At 58.8% G+C, this 25,826-nt stretch overlaps 1 protein-coding gene across 12 annotated transcripts in view; it reads left to right on the top strand.

Annotated features, from left to right (window-relative positions):
• Window positions 1-1,104: 1,104 nt before the first annotated feature.
• The window catches only part of TRPM2 (transient receptor potential cation channel subfamily M member 2), a 48,466-nt gene continuing 23,744 nt past the window's right edge, over window positions 1,105-25,826 (top strand). For 2 of the 12 annotated variants that reach the window (XM_019625029.1, XM_019625026.1), the window contains exons 1-12: window positions 2,315-2,727; window positions 5,638-5,857; window positions 6,640-6,728; window positions 10,431-10,599; window positions 11,932-12,112; window positions 12,578-12,744; window positions 14,295-14,475; window positions 15,678-15,739; window positions 17,303-17,503; window positions 21,393-21,495; window positions 24,596-24,717; window positions 24,987-25,316. In XM_019625029.1, the coding sequence (XP_019480574.1) occupies window positions 2,330-2,727; window positions 5,638-5,857; window positions 6,640-6,728; window positions 10,431-10,599; window positions 11,932-12,112; window positions 12,578-12,744; window positions 14,295-14,475; window positions 15,678-15,739; window positions 17,303-17,503; window positions 21,393-21,495; window positions 24,596-24,717; window positions 24,987-25,316 (2,223 nt within the window). In that variant the 5' untranslated portion in view covers window positions 2,315-2,329. Of the gene's footprint in view, window positions 1,165-1,969; window positions 2,260-2,312; window positions 2,728-2,936; window positions 2,956-3,232; window positions 3,365-5,100; window positions 5,180-5,637; window positions 5,858-6,639; window positions 6,729-10,430; window positions 10,600-11,931; window positions 12,113-12,577; window positions 12,745-14,294; window positions 14,476-15,677; window positions 15,740-17,302; window positions 17,504-21,392; window positions 21,496-24,595; window positions 24,718-24,986; window positions 25,317-25,826 lie in introns of those variants that run through there. The other 10 variants (XM_019625034.1, XM_019625032.1, XM_019625031.1 and 7 more) reach the window with 10 other exon arrangements.

Here is a 25,826-nt window from a genome sequence, read left to right on the forward strand (position 1 = left end):
CCCCAAGGCTCCGGGACGGATTGGGCTGGACAGTGACGGAGCAGAGGGCCTGCAGGAGGAGAGGAAGCAGGCTGTGGGCTGGGCTGCTGCTTCTGATGCCCTGAGCTGGGTCTTTAAAGCCCACTCATACCCCTGTGGGCAGGGGCTTCACTCTCATGGCAGGATCTCCCCAGAGTGAGTGGGTGAGAAGGGAGGGAAGGAGGAGGGAGAGCAGGCCCCGTGGGGAAATGCAGATGGCATTTCCTGCCACATCTGGTCTTGAGGACAGCAAACAGACCTGGGAGCTCAGCATGGCCCCTTGGCTAGGAGGGCATGCATGGTGACCTCTGAGGCCCCTGAGGCTGTGCTGAGAGGTCGGGACGGACAGACTGCAGACACGCTTCAGACGAGAAGAGAAGACCGGCCTGATTTTGCTCAGTATCCTGATAAAGTGTGCAGGTGAAGGGGCATTTGCAGCCTGGGCTGCATCACAGTCACTATGGAAACGTGCCCCCTGTTAGAGCAGGCGTGCAGCCAGGAGAGCGTCTGCAGTCCACACGCTTGTGCAGCACCATTGCTCCCACTTACTTTTCACCGGCAGCCCTTTGTGATATCAAATGACCTGCCGACTTCAGAGATGACGAGAAGCAGTGGTGTCCACAGCCATGAAGCCACGTCTCTTGGTGCTCTCTCTAAACCAGGAGCCACAGCCCACCGCCCAGACCCAGTGTTCCCTACTTTTGTAAATAAAGTTTTATTGGCACACAGCCACAGCCATCCACTAACGTTTTGCCAATGGCTGCTTTCCGGCTGCACTGGCAGAGTTGAGTAGTTGGGACAGAGACCATGGGCCTGTAAAGCCTGACATATTTACTGCCTGGCCCGTATAGGGAAGTCTGCAGCCCTGCTGTAACTCCAGCATGCTGGCAACCCCCACCCCCACCCCCGCACCTCCAGGCCGCCCCTTCCCAGCAGCCCACAGCCTCGCTGCTCTGCTCCTGTGAGTTATTCGTGGCCCGAGTGTGTGCATGTCATGTGCTCAGACTGCCGTCTTTCTCACAGGTTGCGGTTTTCCTCTGGCTGCCGGAGCAACGGGCTTTTTATGTTGGGCACGATGTCTGTGCCATGAAAAAGCCCTCTGCTGTGCACTGTCTGTCTGCACTGGAAAGAAGCCCATCAAGACCAGTATGTGCTTCGTTTCTGCTTTACTGTCAAACGCCTTTTTATGGGAAGGACATTTCACAACTGCTCTTGCAGCACTGTCCTGGCAGACGGAACGGGGCCTTGTGCAACGAGTGGCACTTCTCTGGGAGGGGTCCAAAAGCCTGTCTCCTGAACGCCACGACCTCAGGTGGCGTTCCCACCGGGGACTGGGATAGTTGGAAACAAAAGCCAGTCCGCGCGCCTGCCCGTCGGTCAGCTGTGCCATTACTGCCATCTCAGGAAACAGTAAATGAGATGGCAGCCAAGGAAGGTGCCCTGGGTGAGGGGCTCACACAGCTGCTCACAACCACCTGCTGACACTGGCAGGTCTCACCCCTCAGGGTTGTGGCCGTAGCAAGCCCGCTCCCACAGCTGGCACCCACCCACCTGGTGTTAGCTAGTTTTTGGGCTCTGAGAATGCAGCAGAGGATGGGTGGAGGGCTGTGCTCCCTACAGTGTGTGGCCCAGCAGGTGACAGCCATCGCATCCCGTCACATCCACTGCTGCCCATCTTCAAGTCTGTGCTGCTGCTTTGCAGCGATGCTGCAGCTGACTTCATGCCTCGCAACGTGACTGAATCAACGATCAAGTGCTGCCCTATAAAGGGGCCCTGGGGCTCTGGCACCTTCCCCGTGGCTGCTGGAGACCTCCCGATGGCAGGATAGTGAGATGGGACATCCGCAGCCTGTGGACCCACAGCACTGCCACTGGCTGCTTTGTGTGTGTGTGTGTGTGTGTGTGTGTGTGTGTGTGTGTGTGTGTGTGTGTGTTGGGGGGAAGGGGCAGGTGGAGGCGGGGGCTTTCCAGAGGAGGACCCTGGGCAGGAGTCTGGACACGAGGTCCGTGCACCCCGAGGAGGAAATGAGAGGGTGGTGGGTCAGTCAGGAGTCAGCTGGTTCCCTCCGGCCGGATCCGAGAAGCCACAGGACACTCTTCACTTCCCTGGACTTGAGCAGGGCCCAGGAATGGCCGCGGGGCAGTGGGGCCGGAGGGGGCAGGAGGCCTCTGCGGGGCGAGAGGATCGTGGTGTGGACCTTTAGGGAAAAGCCTGGTCAGCTTTTCTGGAGTCAGAACTCAGTAAGTCCTCCTGAGAAGGAAGGGGCAGTGCTGCTAGCGGCCAGCACCCGCCATAGTGGGGTGAGGGCGGATGCTGGCGTCTTTGCAGGGGGGTCCTGAGGAGGTCGGGGGAGTGGCTCCCCCAGCCCCAGGCTCCTCTGGGTGTCGCGTCCTGCCCCGTGGCAGCTCCTCCCCTCCATTGCTCCCCTTCCCCCGTGGGTTTAACCGAGAAACTTGTCAGCAGCCCCTCAGGAGGCAAACACCCGCGCGAGTGCGGTCTGGGGTTCTCTGCGGGAGGCCTGGCTCCTGCTCTGCTCGTTCTCGGTTCTCTCCGCGGGCGAGTGACGCAGAGCGCGCTTCGGGCCACGCGGACGGTGCGGGGGACGGTGCGGGGCGCACGCTCCTTCCGGATGCAGGCGGCGCGGGGCGAGGGAGGCCGTCCTGTGCAGCAGCGGCGCGAGTGGCACGGGCGCGGGGCGCTCTGAGCAGGTGCGCGCTCTGGCCGGGGGTGGACGCCAGCCGGAGGCCGCAGCGAGGCAGCAGGACCGGGTGCTGGGAGCGCGCGCGCGCCGCGGTCGGTTCAGGCGCCGGGGTCCAGGGGCGCGGGCTGGGGCGCGGGCGCCACTGGATACCGAGATCTAGGCGCTGGCTAGCTTGCGGGCGCGGAGCCGCGAGCAGGAGCGCTGCTGGCACTCAGGGGTGACCGCAGGCTCACAGGTCCGGGGTGTGGGCACAGGCGCGGGCACCCGTTGGGCTGTGGCGCAGTGGGTGGGGGAGGAGGCCAGGGCGCCGGGACGCGGCGGGCGCTGCGACAGGGCAGGGCGGGGGCACGGTCTATCCTGGGGCGCAGTGTCTCCACCTGGAGAGACCTGATTTAGCAGATTCCAGGCTCTTGCTCAGAACCCCAGACAAAACCACAGGACCCACTTCTGTTAGCTGGTACTTTCTTTGCTCCTGGGGTGTAGCTGTTTATAATCTCGAAATGCCTTCACAGCCAGTTCAGGAGACACGGGGACAGGAGCGGGACAGCTGCAGGCTTAGACGAGTAGAGGAGGGCACACACCGGGCCGCTGGCCAGTGTGCCCCCGGCCATACCCACATCTCCAGTCCGGTGCTCTAGTTCCTGGTGAGTCTTTTGGGCCGAGGTGGGTGGGGTTCGAGCATCCCCTGTCTCTGTGAGCTCCCATGGTCCTGGGTCCCTGTGACAGCCATAAAAAGTTGTGCCCAGGAGTTTTATTCGGTTTGGCCATGGTGTCTGTTCCCATGGGTGTGGGTGGTTTACACCAGGAGTCCCATCTTTCGGCCTGCCATCCCTGAAATGGCAGGACCCTGGAAACAACAGAAATTTGCTTCTCACAGTTATGGAGGCTGGAAGTCTGAGCTCAGGTTGCCAGCGGGCAGGTGAAGCCCCTTCTGTGGTTCAGACTTCTCCTTGTGACGTCACATGGCAGAAGGTGGCAGGGAGCAGTCTGGGGCCTCCTTTATAAGGGCACTAACCCCAGTCGTGAAGCTTCCATCCTCATGACCTACCTCCCGAAGGCCTTGCCTTCAAATACCATCACCTTGGGGGCTATGAATTTTAGGGGAACATATTTAGGCCATACGTTCTACTGCTGTCCCCCCAAAATGCACCTCCTCCTTGAATGCAAAACACATGCACCCACCCCAACAGCCCCCAGGGTCTCCACTGTTCCAGCATCAACTCTTCAGTCTAAACCCAAGGCCCCATCTAAGTCAGACGGGGGTGGGACTCGGGTCGCATCCCTCCTGAGGCGACTCCTCTCCAGCTGGGAACCTGTGAGACCAGCCCAGCCACGTGCTTCCAAAACACAGGGGTGGGACAGGCGTAGGACAGAATCCCCAGGCAAAGGGAGACATCGGAAAGGAGGGTGGGGTCACAGGCCCCCAAGTCTGAAACCTTAAGGCCCACCAGGACGCTCGCTCCCGGGCTGGGATCGCATGCTGGAGGCTCTGTGGGTCTGGGGTTGCCCACTCCCCACCCCAGCTCCACTAGGCATTGCCCTCACGGTGATTCTCTATCCGAGTCGTGTTCCGATGCCCAGGTTGTGTTCTGAGGCTCTGGGGGGCCTCCATCTTTCAAAATCTGGGTGGAGGGAGCCATGTTCCCAGGCTTGCGCACCCTACCCACAGCAACGTAAGCCTTTTCCAGTGCCACCTCCAAGCTCTTCCAGCCTCTGCCCATCACCCAGTTCCAAAGCCACTTCCACATCTGTGGGGTTTGTCACAGCAGCACCCACTCCTGGTACACAGTGTTCTGTGTTAGCAAGGTGCCTTCATGGGAGGGCAGGGCTGGGGTCTGGCAGTGAGCCTGGCCAACGGACGGGACAAGACAGGGAGGGGGCTAGGGTGCAGGGGTGAGGGGCCCTGCGTGTCACTGAGAGCGTTCGCCCAAGGTTGGTGGCCACGTGGCTGAACCGCAAGTGCCCTGAGCTGAGTCTGGTAAGGGCTGGGTTGGTGCCTCACTCCTGACAGGCCCCACCCACTCCCCAGAGCTCAGCGACTACATGCTGACGCTGGATGAATGGTCAAGGAAAGGCCTGTTTATATGACACCCTCACGTGTGCTGAGAGGGCACGTGGTGAGAAAGGCCTTCCGGGCGGATTGTGATCCTGTTGTCCCAAGGGGACCTTTTCACACCTTCAGAGCTGCCTGGTGGGAGGGTGTGACTCCATGGATGACATCATGGGATGTCACCGTGGGGTGACATGTGGATGACATCTCAGGGTGACACCGTGGGGTGACTTGTGGGTGACCTCATGAGTCGTAATGGCAGGCATCAAGGCTCCAGGGAAGGCAGCGGGATTTGCACACGTTTGTTTGTTTTTCCCGTTTGTAAATGAGGATTTCGTTGTGATGCTGAGGGCAGCCTCGATGATGGACACGGTGGCATCTGGGCCGGGGACACAAGATTTGAGAAAAGGTGTTGTGCTCTACGTAGGGACTTGTGCAGGGCTGTGCCATTCCCCCAAGCCCCCTTTGTGCTGAGTGGGGACTTTTTGGAAAATGAAAGCAGGGCAGACACCAGGAAGCAGGGAGAGGGGTGGTGGGGTGTGCACTGCATGTGACTGGCCTCCACCAGGGCCTTTCCTGCTCGTCCCCAGCTCCTGGGTGTGGCTGGCTGCAGGCTGAGTGACAGGGTGGGCGTGGAGCCCCTTCTTGGGCCCTTCACAGTGACCTGAGGTTGTCACCGTTGTGAATGGGTGCCTGGCACCCGGGGCTGTGCCTGTGCTTCCAGACGGCCCAGAGCCCCAGCTGGGGACAGAGCTCCACAGATGGACAGACGGCCGGGGTTGCACACAGGAACCTGCCGGGCCTCTCAGGAGACCCGCTGCATCCCCTCTGATCGATTTCAGCCCCCACCCCCCCACGTGTTTCCAGAACCCTCAGACTAACCAGCCCGAGCAAAGCGTGTCCTGAGGAAGTGGGAGACCGCATGGAGCCCTCAACCCTGATGAAAGCTGGCTCCGAGCAGGAGGAGGGCTTCGAGGTGCAGCCCAGGAAGGTGACTGACCTGGGCTCAGCCCCCAACCTCCGGCGAAACAACAGCAGCCTCTGCAAGAAGAGAAGACCTCAGTACCCCTTCAACAGCTGTGAGAAGGTAGGTATCTGGGGCCTGTGGCTCGGCTCAGCCTCAGCGGCAGGTCCACGAGAGCCCTCGTGGGGACCAGTGACCACAGCGGGTGCGTTTCCTGCTGGGCAGAGACTCCTGTCCTGGGGGCTACAGCCCAGGGAGGCCCTGGTGGAGAGAGATCGGGAGAGAACGGTAGAGGCCATGTCTGTCCCCCACCCATCCCCCATGGGGGCACTGTTACTTCCTGTTCTTGGTCCTGGGCTAGATTTATAGAGAGCTGTCACCCCTGACCTTTGTGAAATAACTTCCCATCCTTTCTGACTGGGAAGGCTCAAGCACAACCTAAGTCCTGGGCTGGCTTCCCAGAAGGCCCTGGACCCGACTGTGGAACGGGCACACGTGAATGTCACAGTCCCATGTCAGTTGGGCGGGAGTGCATCTCAGCCTGCCGTCCTGCCAGGACCAAGGCAGGTGTCCAGACCCTTCCCTGCCGCCTGTTCGCCACACCGAGTTGTTCCCACGAAGGCAGTGTTGACATTTAAACTGTAAAGTGCTGTGCAAATTCAAACTGGGCCCAGAGGAAACGGTCCCACACGTTGCTTCCTCCGTCCTGACTGCACACCTGAGTGCCCTCCACAAGGGTGCTGTGCCCGTCGGCCTGCATGGGACGGCTCAGGTGCCCTTTCCCCAAAAAAAGCCCCTAGAAGCCTGTCGGGGAGCGTGGACGCGTCTAAGAGAGGCATAGGGTGTGCTGCCGTGAGAACTGGATTCAATTGCCGAGGGTCTCAAAGTGCCTCTTTTACCCTCAGCAGGAAAATCTCAGCTCATGGATTCCTGAAAATATCAAGAAGAAAGAGTGCATGTACTTCGTGGAAAGCTGCAAACTGTCTGATGCTGGGTAAATGACCCTTTCCCTGTTCCCACGTGGCGTGCTGGTGAGAGCGACTGCCCAGGGCCGCAGCGGGGACCGTCCCCGAGTCTGCACAGGCCTGGGGTGCAGGGACCGTTCCATTTACCCCATGAGCTAGCCGTGTGGAGGAGTCACAGCCACCCTGCTTTGCAGTTGAGGTGCAGGGCTCAGGCGGTGTGTCCAGGGTCATCTCGTGGCCTCTTCATGGTGGTGCTTGGAATCCACCCAGTTATTCAGGCTCCACACTGCTGACCTTGAGAATGGCTTGTTTCCCCCTGGAACAGCGTGTCATGGGCCCCGGGACTGGGGGAAGGGGGCCCAGGGAAGTCCCCAACCTGGACGCCTCACTGAGGAGGGCCCCAAGGCCCACCGCACCGCTGCCGCCTGTCCCCCCAGGAGCCTGTGGGATGGTGGGGCTGCCAAGGCTGCCTCCATGGGCAGCGGTGGCCACTTTGCCTCCAAGCTGCCCGACACTGTCCTCCGTGGCTGCGGGCTCCCCAGCGGGGTTTCCATGAATTGGGGGAGCCTGCGGGGCAGCTGTGGAGGAAAGCAACCCATTCCTGTTCCTGGACTGAGGACCTCAATGGCATCGCTAGTCACTTTGTTACATTTTTTGGGTAAATTGGTTAATGACATTCCTTAAGTTTCAGGTGTACAACTTTATAACGCGACATTTGTATACCGTATTGTGTGCTGACCACCCGAAGTCCAGTCTTCTGTCACCATCCATTTGACCCCTTTTACCCTTTTCATATTCCCCCCACCCCCGTCCTCTCTGGTAACCACCATTCTGTTGTCTATATGCATTTTGGGTTTGTTAGTTTTGTTTATTAGTTTGTTGCTTTTTGTGTTATATCTCACTATGAGTGAAGTCATACGGTTCTTGTCCTTTTCTGTCTGACTTACTTCACTTAGCATGATACTCTCAGGATCCGTCCATGTTGTCACAGTTGGCAATGTTTCATCTTTTTTATGGTTAAGCAGTATCTTATTGTACGAGTATATATGAAAATAGGCACTAATTTTATGGACCTTGGTCTCAGAGGGTTTCTTTGTGAATTTGACCTCAAAGGCAAGGGAAGTAAAAGAAAAAAAATAAATGAATAAGTACATCAAACTAAAAAGCTTCTGCACAGCAAAAGGAACCAGGGACAAGCCAAGAGGCAACCAACTGAATGAGAGGAGATACTTGCAAACGACACCTCCGATGAGGGCTAACGTCCAGAGTACACACTCATACAGCTCAACAGCAAGAAACACACAATCCAATGAAACAATGGGCAGAGGACCTGAATAGGCACTTTTCCAAGGCAGACACACAGATGGCCAACAGACGCTCAATATCCATCAGGGAAATGCAATCAAAACCACAGTGAGATGTCACCTCACACCTGTCAGAATGGCCATCATCATCAAGACAAGAAACAGGTGCTGGTGAGGACGCAGAGAAAAGGGACCCCTCGTGCACTGTTGGTGGGATTGCAGATTGGTGCAGCCACTATGGAAGTCAGTACGGAGGTTCCTCAAGAAATTAAAAATAGAGTTGCCATGCGACCCAGCAATTCCACTTCGTTGGTGTTCCTTGAGGACGAACAGACTGTAGATTCGTGACTGCGTTTCCCCTCTAGCCACACTCTAGTCCGTGCTGTGCCACAAATGGGCCACACTCTCTCTGACTTTCCCTAAGTGTCACCCGGAAAACCCCTGCGTACCCCTCGAAGCTGCTGCAGATGCTGCCTCTGCCGTAGAGCCTCCTCGACCGCTGCTCAGAGAATAACCTCGCCCTCCCACCACACTCTGTGTAGTTCTTTTCTGAGTTCTGACCTCTGAGCCAGGCAGAGTCACTTTATTGCTTCCTGTGCTGGACAAATAGTCAGCATCCAGCTCACATTTGCTGAATGACGGGAGGAGGGGCGTCCTCTGTGGGCAAGATAGAAGAAGATCACGACACACATCAGATGGGCACCGTCACTGAGATAACGTCGCTCCCAGGGCCCTGCGATACACCCAGGGTGTCGTCCCTAAAGGTGCCCTGTGGATGGGTGGGGGTTCACGCCCGGTTTGGCTCCTCCTCAGATAAGAGCCCTCTTTTCTCACTGGGTGGTCCTAGGACAGACCCTTGAGTTGGAGGAAGTTGCTGCCGTTCTCCTGGGACAGTTGCACTCTGGTAACCTTGAATGTACTTGATGCGTGATCAGAGTTTCGCGTCCCACTGCGTATTCTGACAACATGCTGAGCAGTTTGCATTGAGGTCTCCAGTCTTAGTTGTTTTAAAATAGGCTTATAAAATGGCCTCTGAGGGAGCCTGTGACACACAGTCTTCCTGGACAGGAATCACTGGCTTCAAAATCATTTTGAAGACCATACTGCGGCCGTCTGGTTTCTACTTGGTAGGGTTTGTGGTGCCGTCGATTGAAGCCCGGACCCTTCTTTCCTGTAAACTCCAAACCGGTGGAGAAGTGTGTGTGTGTGGCCTCTGCCTGTAGCAGCTCTGTCGCATCACGGGAAGGGACCGGATGGCAGAGAAGGTGCTGCCAGGAGCTCACTTTGCTCCCACAGGTGCTGGTGGAGGTGTTCCCGTTTATGTCCATGTAGGTCGAGGGTTCAGGAGCAAATTCTGGATTTAATTTCTGGGTCAGCGGTTTCAGTACAGCTTCCTGTACTGTGTCAGGCTTGGGAGCACCACCTAGATTTAAGATCTAATCTTATCAGAGGGCGATGGTCCAGAGAGGAAGGAGGCAGCTATTGTAGGCTGACAGAAAAACCGAAGAGAAAATCTGGGGCAGCCTGGGGCCAAGATCAAGAGCTGGGGTCCTGGTCCTGGTGACTCCCCTCCCTGCCTTGGACTGAAAATTGAGGAGGCCACACAAGTTGTTCTCTGAGGTCCCTGCAAGTCTGAAAATGCCTGTGTCTGCCTGAGGGGTCATAGAGGCTGGGCCTGTGCTCACAGCCTTGGGAACCTCTGCACGAGCAGTGGAAACACATGTAGCAAAGGACTCGCTTCATAAGCGGTGGAAGGACAGCTGAGGGGCCCAGAGGCGTTGGGTTCAGGGCAGGTCATGGGTCTCCCAACCATCCTTGGTCCTCTGTGTGGTTAACTTGCATCAGCAAAATAGTTGGATAAATTATTTCCCATTTCCAGCCTCGTTTGACCTTCACGAATTTTGCAGGCCTGGGGTCAGGGGATGTATTACCGGGTTGTCGGAAAAGTCATGACGCATTTTTGCAATGAAAAACATAGAAAAAAATACGTCATGACTTTTCCGACAGCCCAATGTTTTTGTCACTTAACGGTTGAGAAACTGAGTTTTAGAAGCACCTAAAATCACACACTTGGAAAGTGGCAGGAAATCTGTTTCCTTTCCCTTGTATCCTCTGGCTCATGTTTCATCGGGTTTTAGACTTTTTTTTGGTCTTATCTGTATCTAATCTTCCAGGTCATTTGTTGCTAGCAAAAGTAGGAAATCTAAAAAATTCTTAGATTTCCAGTTAAACAAGGTGTGATTGGCGGGGGTGGGGAGCATAGGGTGCCTCCTTACTGCCCCCATGTGGCCTCCATTGACACACTGGCCGGGTGCCTCGTCATGCTGGGTGGGGGTGAAGGACCTGACTCTCCACTGGGCCTCCGACACCCCAGCAGGGAGCAGGAGAGGCACCTGGGTGCCTGTGGTGACCGTGGGGTCTTTGCAGGAAGGCGGTGTGTGAGTGTCGCTACACACGCGAGCAGCATTTGGAGGAGGCCCTCAGGCCCCACGCCTTCCAGGATGACGAGTGGGACCCAGAAAAGCACATCCAGGAGGTCCCGACGGACGCCTTTGGTGACATCGCCTTCACGGGCCTGGGCCAGAAGGTGGGGAAGGTGAGCTTTCATCGCCCGCTGCTCCTAGCGAGGACCAGAGCCCACCAGTGCTGGCCCGCGACGGCAGGACCTCCTGGGCTGGGAGGGGGGTTGGCTGTAGCCTGGGGCAGGGGCCCTCCCAGCCTAAAAGATGGGGCAGCGGGGCCCCCAGGGCTAGCAGGAGACACTCACCCCAGAGTCCTCCATTACCGCAGGGCGGGGCGGGGCTGGATGGCATTTTGTCAGGGCCGAGGAGGGGGCCAGGGAACGCTCGGGACACAGGCACAGGTGCCGCCGAAATGGCAGTGAGGAAGTGGGAAGGGGTGTGGGGACGGCGGGGAAGCCGGTGGCTGAGGTGAGAGCCATGCTGGCTAGCCAAGCAGGGTTGTGGGGTGGGGTCCCAGCGGGGCCTCCAACTTCAGGGTGGTCCCTGGACCAGAATCGCCAAGCACATTCTCAGGCCTCACCCCAGCCCTGCTGAATCGGGGCCCGGCACCTGCCTGCTAACCAGGCTTCCGGAGGGCTCTGTCGTCGCTCCTGGGCACAGCTTCCCTGTGGGGCTTGGGGGAGCCGCTTCTTTCTGTGCTGGGCTTCTGGAACCCCCAAACCTCTTACCGGCTGGGTGTGGCCTTTCCCCCCTCCCGACTCGTGTGAGTCACTGAGGAGGTGGACCTAGGAGCGTCCTGGGGACGGGTCACTGGCCCCAGAGCCACCTGCACCAGCGCGTCACGTGTCAGGTGCTCTCCAAGCCCGGCCCTTTGCGCTGCTCGCAGGGTGGCCCCATGCCGGCTGAGTCTCACCTGAGAGGAGGGGTCTCCGAGGAAGGTGGGGGTGTGGGGGGGTCTTCTGCAACACGAAAGAGGCTCAGAGTAAGAGTTGCCCCCGAGGGCAGTGTCCAGACCACAGACTGAGGACAGCTGACCCCATGTGGTGGCCAGAGCGTGGGGACCCAGGATGGGGACTAAGAGGGAGGTGGTACTGGGTGAAGGGGACAAGAAAAGACAGTGCAGTGCCACATCAGAGGAGATGATGGCAGCGCGCTCTCATGAGACTGGAAGCAGACGAGGGGCCTCAGGCTGGGGCGCTCCCAGAACAGAGGGCAAGTGGGGAGGCTCTGTGTCTGGGAGCCGGGCTGGGGCCTGAGGAGGAGGCACCGGGCTCCTTGGGCGGGCGGGTGGGCATCTGGCCTCTCTTCCCGCCTTCGCCTCCCCCCTTCTCTTTATCCACGTCCCTCCTGGGCACTGTCACCTGTACTCAGTGGACCTAGACCCAGGGTGTGAAGCGTCCCCCTGCCCGGCTGGGTGGGCTTCCCTGACACGGGGGCTCCTCCGCTGTCTCCTGACTCCCCTGCAGTACGTCCGCGTCTCCCAGGACACCCCCTCCAGCGTGATCTACCACCTCATGACGCAGCACTGGGGCCTGGACATCCCCAGCCTCCTCATCTCAGTCACGGGAGGGGCTAAGGACTTCAACATGAAGCCCCAGCTGAAGAGCATCTTCCGCAGAGGCCTGGTCAAGGTGGCCCAGACCACAGGTGCGTCAGGGAGAGGGTCAAGTGGCCCAGACCACCAGGGCCTGCAGAGTTGGGGTGTTGGGACTGGTTGGCCTGGAGGGTCACAGAGGCCACCCTTGGTCGGGCAGAGAAGCGTCTGGTCACACTCACCAACGTGGCCTCCACGGAGTTCCTTCCTCCACACCCTGCTGCCCCCACTGGGCTGTTCATGGGAGAGAGGACGAGGCCTGTAGACCCTGTCCCTGAGCCACCTTGCTCAGGTGGGGGGCCTGGGCTCCTGGAGCTGCAACAGAAGGACAGACCCGGGCATGGCTTCCTGAAAAGGCTTGCGCGTGACGCCTGACCGTGGGTTTGGAAGCACCTTAAATGACGGCCCTGCAGAAACGTGCCTGAGCATCAGAAGCACACGGGGCCCCGGGTGGCAGGCGTGCACATGGCAGGGTGCACACCGGGCCCGTGGCCTCAGCCCTCTGCTGCTCCCCACAGGGGCCTGGATCATTACCGGGGGCTCCCACACCGGTGTGATGAAGCAGGTGGGCGAGGCCGTGCGCGACTTCAGCCTGAGCAGCAGCCACAACAAAGCCGAGGTTGTCACCATTGGCATCGCCACGTGGGGCACTGTGCACAACCGAGACGGACTGGTCCACCCCACGGTGAGCTGCGTGGCCCGAGCCGGGGAGGCGGGCTCAGAGCAGGTGACGCTTGGGGTCTTACGAGGACAGCAGTGGGCACCAGGGTCAGTGCAGAATGGAGGGAAGGGGCTGGACAGGGACGCAGCACAGCTGGGCTCAGGTCCCTACGTCACAGGTCCTGGTGACCCAGGACATGCAGCTAACTTGCTGGACCCTGGTTTCGTTTCTCATGATGACAGGGAGGGTCCACGTAAGAGTCGGCTAAGGGACTCCACTGGTCATCCTAACAGCCACACGGATGAGAGATGGACCTGGGGGGAGGAACCCGCGTGGCCAAGATTACCCAGCGACGAGCATTGGGGTCCTATTGAACCCAGGCTGTCTGATCACAAAGCTTGACCTTTAACCCTTAAACCCCTACACTGAAAGGCTCTCCCCACCTGGGGACAGCCGTCACCCGCATGAGCCCCTCTTTAAGGCTGGAGACAGAGCAGCTGTTTCCCTTTCGCGGGGGCAGCAGTGAGAAGCCATTGCTTGATGTGGCTGCTGGAGCTGGAAAAGAGCGTTTGACCCTGAGCCACATTGCTCAAGGACTCAGCAGACTTGGCATAATGAGCACATGCCCTCTTAGATCCCAGCCAGGAAATTCGGGGTACCCACTGGGGGTGCTGAGGAGGATTTCTTGTGGCTGCCCCGTGAGCGGGTAAGTGTGGGAGCAGCCCTCTCCTCTCCCGGGCAGCAGCAGCCTGCGTCCATTTCCTCGGCTGGTGACCCTCTTGTCAGTCACAGGGGCTGGTGACGTGGCCGGCCTGCCACAGGCCAGCCGCTTTTCTCTTCCTTTGGTGCGGGAGTCAGAGGTGCTTAGCCGGACAGGACAGCTCGCTCCGCAGCGTGCAGATGTGAGGCCAGGAGAGATGGGATGGCCTCCAAGACCCCTCTTTACTTTTCTCCCCATTTGGAGTTCAGAAGACTTCCCGTGACGGCCACCTCTGTGGACAACACGGGATGTGTGTGCTGGTCCAGCAGCCGCCCTCCTGGTCTGAGTCCTGGGCACTGTAACAAATGACTATACACTAGGTGACTTACGGTGACAGAAATTGTCTCACGGTTCTGGGGCCAGAACTCCAAGCTCAGAGTCACTTAGCGAAAGTCAAGATGCGGGCAGTGTCATGCGTCTTGCGAGGCTGTAGGGAGAAGTCGTCTGCTCCTTCCAGCTCGTGGCCACTGCCGGTGGCCTTGGCTAGTGGCCGCGTCACCCCAGTCTCTGCCTCCACGGTCACATGGCCTCCCTTCTGCAGTCACGTCTCCCTGTGCCTCTCTTTCATAAGGACACTTGTGGTGGCATTTAGGATCTACCGGGACAATGCAATGTCGTCTTCCCATATTAAGATCCTTAACTTTGTCCCATGTGCAAAGACCCTTTTTCCAGAATCAGGTCACATTCACAGGCTCCAGGGATTGGGACCTAGTGTTTCCGGGGGTCACTTACCAGCTGCGAGGCCCCCATTCCCGCATTCACCATGCAGAACTTGCCGTCCCTGTGCTGACTCATCTCTGGCCACCATCCCCAGGGCGGCTTCCCTGCCGAGTACATCGTGGATGAGGAAGGCCAAGGGCACCTGACCTGCCTGGACAGCAACCACTCCCACTTCATCCTCGTGGACGACGGGACCCACGGCCGCTATGGGGTGGAGATCGCCCTGAGGACCAGGCTGGAGAAGTTCATATCGGAGCAGACAAAGGAGCGAGGGGGTGAGGGAGCACACTTCCGGACAGAGGGGAGCGGGCTGGTCATTGCCAGGACATGCCACCAGCAGGGCGCTCGGGGCACCATCAGAACAAGCAGATTTCTTTACACTTTGTTCATGGGGGATTAGGGGGGTCATCTCACACCCCATGTAAGTTGCGAGAGAATCAGGGTGGGCCCCTCTTCTCTGCTCAGTCTCAGGTCAGAGACCATCTTGTAGTCACTTTACAAACAGGTCAGAGAAAAGAACGTGGCACGCGTGGGCCTGATGTCTTTGTCCTGGTGGGTGGGACTGGGTGGATTCTTGGGCAGTGGGGTTAAGTACACAGGTTTGCACCCGCTGTGAGGAGAGGTGAACAGGGACCGAGATCCGGAGGTTCCATCCAGCTCTGTACCTGGGTTGGTCGAGCACCTTGAGAGCAGAGGCTTTTAAGCCCCGGCTGCATGTCAGAGTCCCCTGGAGGGCTGCCCCCAGGTGGCCCAACCCAGGTCTCTGATTTGGCTGAGCCTGGGTGGGCAGGAACTTGCATTTCTAAGTTCCCAGGTGACACTGACTTGCTGGCCTGGGGACCACACTTTGAGCCCCCTGCTTTGAGTGGGAGTAGCAGGGTGTGCGAGTCTCTGGGCACAGAGAGACCATGTTGGCACCTGGGGAGAAAGTTTACTGCCCGGAGAAGGATATTTCTGACATCTTCACCAGACCCCTGGCTCAGGGGTGGAGGAAAGGCTCAGGGTGGGGCTGAACATCCGGACAGAGCCTTGAGGTCCCTGGCTGTGCCCCCACGCCCGCACGATGCCTTATGCCCACCTGCTAGATGTGTCCCAGGGCCAGACCTGAGGCGCCAGGAGCGGCTGCAGACGGAAGCAGGCAGGATGCTACGGCCTGCGGGCAGAGACCACCGGCTGGGGGCCCTGCCCGGCTCTGCCATCCACAGTACTCACCTTCCCCGCCCACCCAGAAAGGGAGCAGGGTGGCGTGCAGGTGTGGGGAGAGGGGCCAGCACGGGGCTCTGAATTTGCGCTCACTATGTGGGACCAGCAGGTCACCTGCCTCCAGAGTCCGCCTTTAAAGCTGCTCAGCACTTGTGCCGTCTCCCAGCTGGTGCTTCCGCCCGATGAGTGGCCCGGCGGGGGCTGGCGGGGCCGGGAGCGTCCCGCTCTGAGCGCCCACGTCCCCTGAATTGGGCCTCTCACTGCTTCGTCCTAGGCGTGGCCATCAAGATCCCCATTGTCTGTGTCGTGCTGGAGGGGGGACCCGGCACACTGCATGTGAGTACTGGCCATGTGGGCGGGGCCCCTGGGGGCCAAGGATGGCTGCAGGTGGGACAACCGGCCCAAAGCGCTGTTCCCAGCATCCCAGTGGGTCGCTGGCGAGAGAGGGCAAGGCGCTTGCCCCCTGAGGTGGAGCACGGGCGGTCCTCCATGAGGCAGGTGGGGGTGGGTGGGAAAGGGCTGCTGGCTTTAGCCCTGGGTGGCTGACCAGTGAGAGGGGCTCCTGTCACGTCCTGCGTGGCAAGGGCAAATGGGACACGAGAGGGGCGATGCAGATTGAATAAAGAGACAGAGACAGAAGTAAGATTTAAGAGCGAGACCAAGGGACTCAGCCTAAGAAAGACTGAGCCCTGAATCGGGTCAACGCATGGCTTTTATTGAGAATCTTCAAAGAAGTAAACTGCAGAACTGTGAATCATTAACCGTGTATACGCAGGTGCCTTAAGGCTTGTTCCCATTACCTGACCCCTTTGTACTCCAACAAATGCTATGCCTTCGTACATCACTGCACAGTCCCAGGACATTCTGTTACATGTCCTCCCAGGGGAGACAACCGATATCATTCCATCAGGTCTCAGTTTTCCAAGACGCCCCCGAGAGAGCTTTACAGATATCATTCCATCCGGCCTCAGTTTTCCGAGACACTCTCTCGACTACAGGGTATGAGGCTAATGCAGAGGGGGTGGTCGTGGGATCGGCTGTCAGGCAACAGGCTCCAGAGGGGGCTGTGGCAAGGACAGGCCGACGGCCCCCTGCTTCCAGGACCCCTGGGCAGCCGTGGGGGGTTTCTACAAACCCACCCAGACTCCCCGAAAGCAAAGGCCCTCGGCCCACCCAGACCCGTGGGACCTGCAGCTACTGGGAGGCGGGTTCCCCCCCTCAGGGGCTTCGACCTGTATTCAGAACCTGCCCCACAGCGTGTGGTCACCTGTTCATGGTCTCTCTGCTGTAGGAAAGTGTATGACTGACAGGCTGCAGATTTGGGGAGAGCATAGAAAATGTCATGATGTTTACTAATCCCAGGAAGCGAACATGGAACCCTGGGGGCCTTCTAGGGGGACGGGAACGCCTTGGGTCCCCACTTGGTCCCCTAGCAGAGCCCCCCTTACTGCTGTCTCACGGATGGCGCCCAGACTGCGTCCTCACATGCAGGCGTCCTTCCGCTGGGGCTAGGGACCCCTTCCTGAAGTTGAGCTCACCCTGGGTCCCGGGGGTCTCCTTTTGTCATCCTGGTCTCACCCTGGGCCCCGATGAGGGAGTGAGACCGCAGCCCAGGCAGTGCCCCGTCTTCCTGGATGTGCTCTCATGTCCTCTCGCTCCGGTGCTGTTGAGTGACAGGCCTGGAGGACATGGTGTGGCAGGCGCACACCCCACAGCACGTCAGGACTGGCCCCCTCTTCCTTTGAGCCGCGGGTGCTGCCACGCTAGCAGAATTTTCAGTAAATTTCATGACAGCCGGTCAGCCCCGCCGCTGAGCGCCCTGGAGAGTTCCGCATTTCAGGAAGTGTGAGAGTGGGGCGAGGACTCGGTCCCGGGCTCACGGTCGCCCCTGCCTTGCAGACCATCTACAACGCCATCACCCAAGGCACCCCCTGCGTGGTTGTGGAGGGCTCAGGCCGCGTGGCCGATGTCATCGCCCAGGTGGCCAGCCTGCCCGTCTCCGAGATCACCATCTCCCTGACCCAGCGGAAGCTGGCCATGTTTTTCCAGGAGATATTTGAGACCTTCACCGAAGGCGACATTGTGGAGTGGACCAAAAAGGTGAGGCAGGCAGGCAGGTCGGCCACCAGGCATGGCCACTTGCAGGCCCTGGTAGCCTGGTGAGAAGGACCAGGATACGGGGACCCAGAAACGGAGTCCCTGGCGGGCCTGGGGCGCACACAGCAGTGGCCTGCAGAGGGCGGGGGCTTCGTGCTGGGCAGGGGCACAGGGCAGGCGGGCAGCCTTCTGTTGAGGCAGCACACTGTCCCGCCCAGGGAGGGTGGGTCTTGAAACTCCTGGCCGCAGAATTTCAGGCCAGGGCTGGGACCCTGCAGGTGTGAGGCGCAGCTGTTCCAGGAAGAGGTGTTGCTGGGCTGCAGGCTCGGAGGCCGGGAGAGGGCAGCAGGGGCCCTGCGACCGGACAGCAGCGGGCGGCAGGGCAGCCCAGCCTCCCAGCCTGGCAAGCTCAAAGCCAGCCAGGTAGATTAATGGAGGCGTTGGGGGTTGGCCAGGCAGGGGGCAGGCAGACCACGTGGAGACGGGGCCACTCTGGGTGCAGTGTGGCGATCTGCACGGTGCGTCCTCAGATAGAGGCATCAGTGGGCGTGGGCCTGTTCTGGGGTTCGGCATGTTTAGTGAGCACTGGGGGGGGGATCCCCTGGTCTCCAGGGGTTGAGGAGACTTCAAAGCCTGGGTGGGGCTGGCTATGCCCACAGGGGGCAGGCCTTCCTGCCCCGGGGGAACAGAGGGTGGTTTCAGACATGAGCGGGCAGCACACAGGTCCAGGAAGGAACCGTGTGAAGGTGAGGTCCCTGCCACGGGCTCCGCTCTGTACAAGTGCCTGCCCTTGTGCCCTCGGTTTTTGTCTTGGAATAACTTCAGACTTGTGCAACAGTCACAAAGGTAGAGGGTTTCTGTGCGCCCGTCACCCGACTCTCCTGATGGTACTCGGTACCTAACCCGTGTCAGGACGGACCGCGCACTTGGGCTCGCCGCTGTTAATTACACACTCAGAGCGCTGGGATTTCCGCGGAGCCACTGTTGTTCTGTTTCTGCCCCAGGATCCAAACATGACGCCCACATCGCGTCCAGCCCCTTCTCTTTCGCTGTCTTTGGCTCTTCTCATGTCCCTTTTAAGCGTGACAGCATTTAGCTGGGCCACCGGGTTTCCGAGATTTTCTGGAGCCTCTGTGAACTGGATGAGAGAGGGGCTGCTCCAGTCGTGGGGTGAGCTGGGGGCTCTGCGCCCTGCTTCTGCCCGCCCCCCACCCCTGAACTGTGGGCTCTTGGGCATCACAACCCTCAAGACCTCTGGTTCGGGCCCTTGCCTGTCCCTGAGCACTCCTCCCGGCCCAGGGGCACGCGTGGGTGTTACGGCTGAGGACCACAATTGCCCTGCAGTTCAGTAATTTCACCCAAAAGTGCATTAAAGGTACTTTGTTTTTCAGTCCCCACAGTGGGCGATGAAATTTTTACAGGTGGGTGGACCCCTTCCGGGCTGGGCATTTGCTGTGGACTGTAGGGACGACTTCCGGCGTCTGAAAAGGAGGGTCTCCCTCATACTTAGAGCCTGTCTGGCTCATGGGGAGCCCTGGGGCACTTGTTGTGGGCCTCAGCAGCAGCTGTCTCCCCAATCCAAGTTTCAGGGGGCCCCCGTGAGCCCATGGCCACGACCCCAGTCTCCAGCGGGGTCAGTGTGAGGACGTGAGGCTGGGTCAGCCCTCACCAGCTCTCCAAGCCTGTGGCCAGCTGAGGGGGCTCTGCAGCAAGGCCCCCAAACCCCGGTTGCTGTGTTCGTGCAGATCCTGTCATCTCGGCTGCACTCTGAGCCCCGGGGCTGGAGCTCACCTGTCCTGAGGTCATCCGACCCGACCCGTCTCCTGGCAGGATTCTCTGGGCCGGGGCAGCAGTCATGCCTCTCTGATCCTCGTTTGTTTCCCCGACAGCAGGTTGGGCTGCAGAGTCACGGGGTCTGTGTCTTCAGCTCTGGGAACGCTGGGCCTGGCTGTAAATACTGGACGTCAGTTTAAGTGCCTGGTCTGTGCTTTTCAGGGCGAGTCTGGGGAGCAGCATAGCTCTGACTGTGTCTGATTTGGGGCCATGTGGGTGGGTCCTGCCCACTACCAAAGACCACGGGGACACACTGTAGCTGACCATGTGTGGGTAGGACACACCCCGGGGAGCCATGGTGTGGGACGGCAGCTGAGGGTTTGGGCCCTGGCGGGGGCGGGTCAAAGGCAGTGGGCTCACCCTGCTGGGGGCAGAGTCTGTTCCTCGGGTGCTTTGTGGTGACAGAGGGACCCATTCTTGTCAGTCCTTCTTGTGGCCTCGGGGTGACCTCCTTGGACACGGATGTTCTGTGAGATGCTTTCGCCATGTGGTCATCAGTGTGTGGACGGACCCTGAGGCCGCGCCGTGAGCTCCAGCTCGGTCCCCCACCGGCCATGTCGAGCTGGCAGGCCGGCCCTGGGCCCTTCCCTTGGTGAGTGTATAAATTATTCAGGCAGCTCTCAGAACTGAACCCACTGTTGTCAAAAGGCACCTGTTTCAGCCCACTGTCCGTTGCTAAGTCGAGGCCCTGAAAGTGGCCTCTAGAGAACACAGTCTCAGCTGTGTCAAGGGGGTGACCCCTCATTGTCACTCTTGTTCGGAGGGGAGGCGACCCCAGCAACAGGATCATGGGCAGTGATTCACGCAGCAAACCGCAGCGCGTGGGTCTGCAGTGTGTGGGCAGCGGGGTGAGCAGCCGGCCTTTCCCTTAGGCGCTGCCATCGGCGCACGTGGACCAGCCATGGGGGTCTCGTCAAGGTGCTCACAGCCAGCCACAAATAGCTGTGTGTCCAGAGGGCACATTTGCCAGCTCTCAGCACTGTTGTTCTGTCTGTCAAATAGGGACAATGGCACTTAAACTGGGAGGATGGGATGAGCAGCTACGCGAAGTACTTTGCGTCCGCACATACGCGCCCCCAAATTGGTAGCTGCTATCATGCAAACCAAGGGCTGGGTTAAGTTCAGGAGACACTTTGGCTGGAGGACAGGATGGGGCTGGGGACACCAGGGGCTATTTTGGAGTTAGCGCGAAAGCTGGACCCCAAGGAAGGGGAAGGTTGTGGTCTTAGAGGTGGAGGGAGGGTGTGCGGGGGCGCCTGCTAGGTGCCTATGGAAGCGTTGGCAGCAGGCTGGGAGGCTGGGTGCGGCCAGCCTGGGGGCTGGGGGAGGAGTCTGAAGCTTTGGGGAGCCATGGAAGGGGTTATGGGGAGCAGCGACTGGTGCTACCCAGGAAACGATGTAATTGGTAGATGGATAGGTAGGTAGGTAGGTAGATATAGATAGAGATCGAGGATAGAGCTGGTAGGTAGATAGATAGATAGATAGATAGATGATAGATAGATAGATAGATAGATAGATGATAGATAGATAGATAGATAGGTAGGTAGGATAGGTAAGTAGGTAGATAGGTAGGGTGGGCAGATAGATAATGTGAATAGATAAATACATATATTCGTGGATAGATAGGTAGGTGGATGGATGGATGGATGGATGGATGGATGGATGGATGGATGGATGCATGGGTAAGTAGGTAGGAAGGCAGGTAGGCAGGTGGGTGAGGAATCGCAGGGCCCAGGCGGCAGGACCAGGGAGAGAAATCTTACAGTAAATGATGCTGGGCGTTCAGCAGACATCGCCTCATGAATGAGGTGAACATTCTTTACGCTTGGGTTGTTTTCTACTTGACAGACCACTCTCAAACATTGTGTATTTGGTCCGTATGCATTTTCATCTGCACCGCCCAGGCCGTGGGGAGGGGCGGTGTGGCCCTGGCCGCACAGGCAGGCAGGACTCATGCGCAGGGCTCTAGTTCCGTGGCTGGGGCCCCGATTCTCGGGGCGTCCTTGGAGGAGGCTGGAGGCTTGTCGCTGCGTACCTCACTGGAGAATGTTCGTTGCAGATCCAAGACATTGTCCGGAGGCGGCAGCTGCTGACCATCTTCCGGGAGGGCAAGGATGGCCAGCATGACGTGGACGTGGCCATCCTGCAGGCCTTGCTGAAAGGTGAGGCTCAGGCAAAGGGGGGACCAGGGAGAAGCCGGAACAAGGGTGCTCAGGACCCTGAGTCCTACGTGGTCAGACATGCTGGTCAGAGGGCCGCTGGCAGGTGGGTGCCCCGTCACCGGTGTTGGGGGACAGGCTCCTTTCTCATGTTCTTACTGAAATCTGAGCACAGCCCACACTAACCCTTTGTGGTTCTCATAACTTCTCATAAAATCTCAAGGTAGGAAGAAAAGCCTGGAAGTCCCACTCCTGACTTCCCACACTTGGTTCCATGCTGGAACTTGCTGTCGCCCCGCTAGGAGAGTCCGTGACGCAGAGGGTGCTCGTGACGGGCAGCTCTCGGGCACTTCTCCTTGGTCTGCCCTTTGCTCTCTGGCTCACTCTCTCGGGGTACACGATTCACTCTTCCCTGTCTCCCACCTTTCTGCTGGCTTCCGTGTGGCTGTGCCAGGGGCATGGCCCCCAGCAGACCCTGACGCACAGCAGGGAGCTTCCATGGTGGCCCGTCCTGCGTTACCTTTCTTTCTTACGTCCACTCCACGCCCCTCTCACTGGCCCATAAAACCTCTCCTGCCCCGTAACCGGTTAAAACGGAGACTAGAGACTTCCGTTTAAAGGCCTCATCTAGGGAGCTTCTCCTGGAACAGAGAATGGGAAGAACTGCTCCCTCCTGGCAGCAGCGGCTGACTGAGTGGGGTGGGATCAGGAGCCAACCCACCATGTGGCCGAGGGCGACAGAGCCCGCGGAATACCCAGGTGCAGGCGGGTCCAAGGGGTCCCCCCACAGATGGCAGGGGACGCATGTGTCTCTCCTCTGAAGCAGCCAAAGGAGTGAGAGGAGGGACACCAGGCAGGCTGTGTCGGGAAATCCTTGAAGGCGGTGACAAGGTGCCCTTGGGGACACTGGGTCTGACCAGTAGTGCACAGCACTGGGGGTGGGGGGCCCCTACTCGTGGCCCAGGATCGACCCCATGGACCTGGACGCCAAGTACTCTGCCCTCAGTCTGCTGTGATGACCTTCAGAGCCACACAAGCTGACGCCGTAGTCGTGGTCTCTCCTGGGCGGCTGGGGTGTGAGAGGGGTGTGCGCAAGTCTCTGGGGTGCTGGAGCGCTTCATGTCCTGACCCTGGTGGTGGTTATGCGGGTGTAGACGGCAGGAAGAAGTCCCTGACTTTACAGAGACGATCTGAGCACGGTGGAGCTCTGTTATCCACAGTAAAACGTTTTAGGAAGATGGTTTTGGCACAGCTTTGCTGTGCAGCACAGCTTGGCGGTCCCCACGTGTGCAGGGGCGCACAGAGACTGTGAGAGCCCCCGGGAGACAGCGCGCGTGCTTACTTCCAGTGCAATTGGTCGTAAGTGATGCTTAGGGGAAGCGGGTGGGCCGCTGGGGTACGCGTGGGAAAGGAACTCTCTCCCGATTAAGTGGGTTTATAGGAAGACACGTGTGGTTACAGAAATACACATGGGGTTTTTCAGTGATAACCCTTTTTACAGACAACTTCATTGAGGTACAGTTTATATATAGTAACCCCCCCACTCTGAGTTTACTGCTGGATGAATTTTAACAGGTGTGTGTACCCCATGTACCCACCACTGTCCAGATACAGGACTGCTCCCTCACCCCAGAAAGTTCCCTCGTGCCCCTATGTCATCAAACCTCCCTCCACTCCACCCCGTGACCTTTACCTGCTTGCTGTCACCACGGATCAGTGACATGTCCTCAAACTTCATGTGTATGAGACCGGATGTTGTATTTTGCTTTGTGTCTCACTCCTTTTGCTCAGTGCTGTGGTTTGGAGATTCATCCATGTTGTTCACCTCTGTATCAGAACTCAGTTTCTTTTTGCTGCTGAGCGGTGCTGCATCGCAGGTGGTGCTGAGTCCTGAGTGGTGCTGGGTCCTGAGCGGTGCTGCGTCCTGAGCGGTGCTGTGTGGCGAGTGATACTGCGTGGAGGGTGGTGCTGTGTCGCGAGCACACGCCGTTTGTTTTCCATCTGTCGATGGACATTCAGGTTGCCTCCAGCTTGTGGCTATTCTGAACACAGATATTTGCTTTCGTTTCTCTTGGGTGCACCTCTAGGAGTGGAATGACTGGTTCCTTAGGGTGAGTGTTTGTTTAACTTCATGAGAAACTGCCAAACTGCTTTCCAGAAAGATTGGGCCGTTTTACTTCTCGCTGTGCAGCCTGCCCGACACGTGGTACCGCCCGTCGTTTAGACCGTAGGCATCCTAGTGGGTGTGAGGTGACATCGCAGTGTGGCCTCCTAGGTGACTAATGATGTGGAGTGTCTCTTCCTGGGCGAGGTGGCCATTTGCATGCCATCTCGGTGGAGTGCCTTTCAGACCGTTTGTCCGTGTTCACTCGGTTACATGTCTTCTTATTTTTGCATTGTAGGAGTTGTGATGTGTTCTGATACAAATCCTTTGCCAGCTACGTGTGCTGGGATTTTCCCTTGGCCTCTGGCCTGCCCGCTTCCTTCAAGGTGTCTTTGAAGAGCGGAAGGCTTACATTTTACCGATCTGTTCTTACGGTTCATGCTCTTCGCAGCCCGTCCCACTGTCCATATTTCCTCTGCTCACTGTAGGGGCTCTCGGCTTAGGCCTGGGTCCACCTGACTTAATTCTGTGTGTGGTGTGAGGTAAGGGTCAAAGTTCTTTGGTTTTTTCCCCCCAAATGACAACCTATGTTTTCATTTGTTAAGGCAGAAATGAGCGGGGTGAAACACTGGTGCTGGAAACCTGGGTGAGGTGGTGGTTTTGCAGTCAAGGCAGAGCTGTGATGCTCTGTGGCTGTGACTTTCGAAGGTTAATGTAAAAGCGCCGCCTTTGGGACCCACAGTGGGGGCAGGGCTGGGGGGTGCAGAGGAGGCCAGGTGGTCCCTGATCCTAACACTGAGAGGAGAAGTGCTCTTATAAAGGCACGTGCGTGGGGAGGAGTTTGCAGCTGTGCTCTGCACTTAATTCGATTAAAATACGGAGAGGTTACAGCTGGTGACAGGCCCCTGCCTCTGTGGCTTTGTTAGATGGCAGGGGTGCTGACCAAAGGTGGCTTTGAGCCACAGATGGAAACCCCAGACGCTGTGCTCTTACCTACAGCCTCTCGGAGCCGTGCCCACTTTGGGCATGAGAACTGGGACCACCAGCTGAAGCTGGCAGTGGCGTGGAACCGCGTGGACATTGCCCGCAGCGAGATCTTCACAGACGAGCGGCAGTGGAAGGTAGGGCTTCTCGGGGATGCTCTGGACCCACACGGGGGCGCTGGCGGGGCCCACACGGGCTGTGCCACACAAGCAGGACGGGCCCTGGAGGTGGCCTCCTACTGATCCAGCTCCCCACCCCGCACCCCGCCCCTTGGTGGAGGGGGGCCCGGGCACGTTTCCTCCTCCCTGAACTGCAGACAACTCTCATCTCGTCTGAGGACGCTGAGGCCAGGATGATGGGAGGGGGTGACCAGGTGCAGCGCCCCCACCACGGTCCACTCTCTCAGCCTTCAGAGCTTCACCCCATGATGACAGCCGCCCTCATCTCCAACAAGCCTGACTTCGTGAAGCTCTTCCTGGAGAACGGGGTGCGGCTGCAGGACCTGGTCACCTGGGACACGCTGCTGTACCTGTACGAGAACCTGAGCCCCTCCTGCCTGTTCCACTGCAAGCTGCAGAAGGTGCTGGCCAGGGAGCCCACCGCGCCCGCCCTGCTCATGCACCACGTGGCCCAGCTGCTACAGGAGCTGCTGGGGGACTTCACGCAGCCGCTGTACCCCCCGCCCCTCTCCAACGACCAGCCGCGGCTCCTGACCGTGCCCCACATCAAGCTCAACGTGCGTACTGGTAACGTGGCCCCGCCCGGCGTGGCCTGCGTGCAGGCCGCTGCCGTGTTCTTAGAGCATTCTAAAAAAATGCAGCTGGTGACACACCCCTGGTCCTCGTCTGCTCAGCTGCCCTAACACAATACCACGGACTGGGGGGCTCACACAGCACAGGTGTGTTTGCTCACAGCTTTGGAGGCTGAAGTCTGGGATCAGGATGCCGGCAGGGCAGGTTCCCGGTGAGGCCGCTCCTCCCCGCACACAGACGCTGCCGTCTCTGTCTTCACACGGCCTTTCCTCGCTGTGCCCGTGCTCCGACACAGAGACAGCACTGGCGTCGCTCCTCTTCTAAGGACACCAGTCCCATTGGGTCAGGGTCCCACACTGTGATCTCATTTAACCTACATCCCCTCCTTAAAGGTCCTGTTGCAACAGGGGGGTTAGACTTAAACATATGAATTTGGGAGAACAGTTTAGTCCGTGACATTCCGCCTTCTGGGCCCCCAAATGCACCTCCTTCTC

Source organism: Hipposideros armiger, unplaced genomic scaffold (assembly GCF_001890085.2).
Source record: "Hipposideros armiger isolate ML-2016 unplaced genomic scaffold, ASM189008v1 scaffold_612, whole genome shotgun sequence".
Taxonomy (NCBI): Eukaryota; Metazoa; Chordata; class Mammalia; order Chiroptera; family Hipposideridae; genus Hipposideros; species Hipposideros armiger.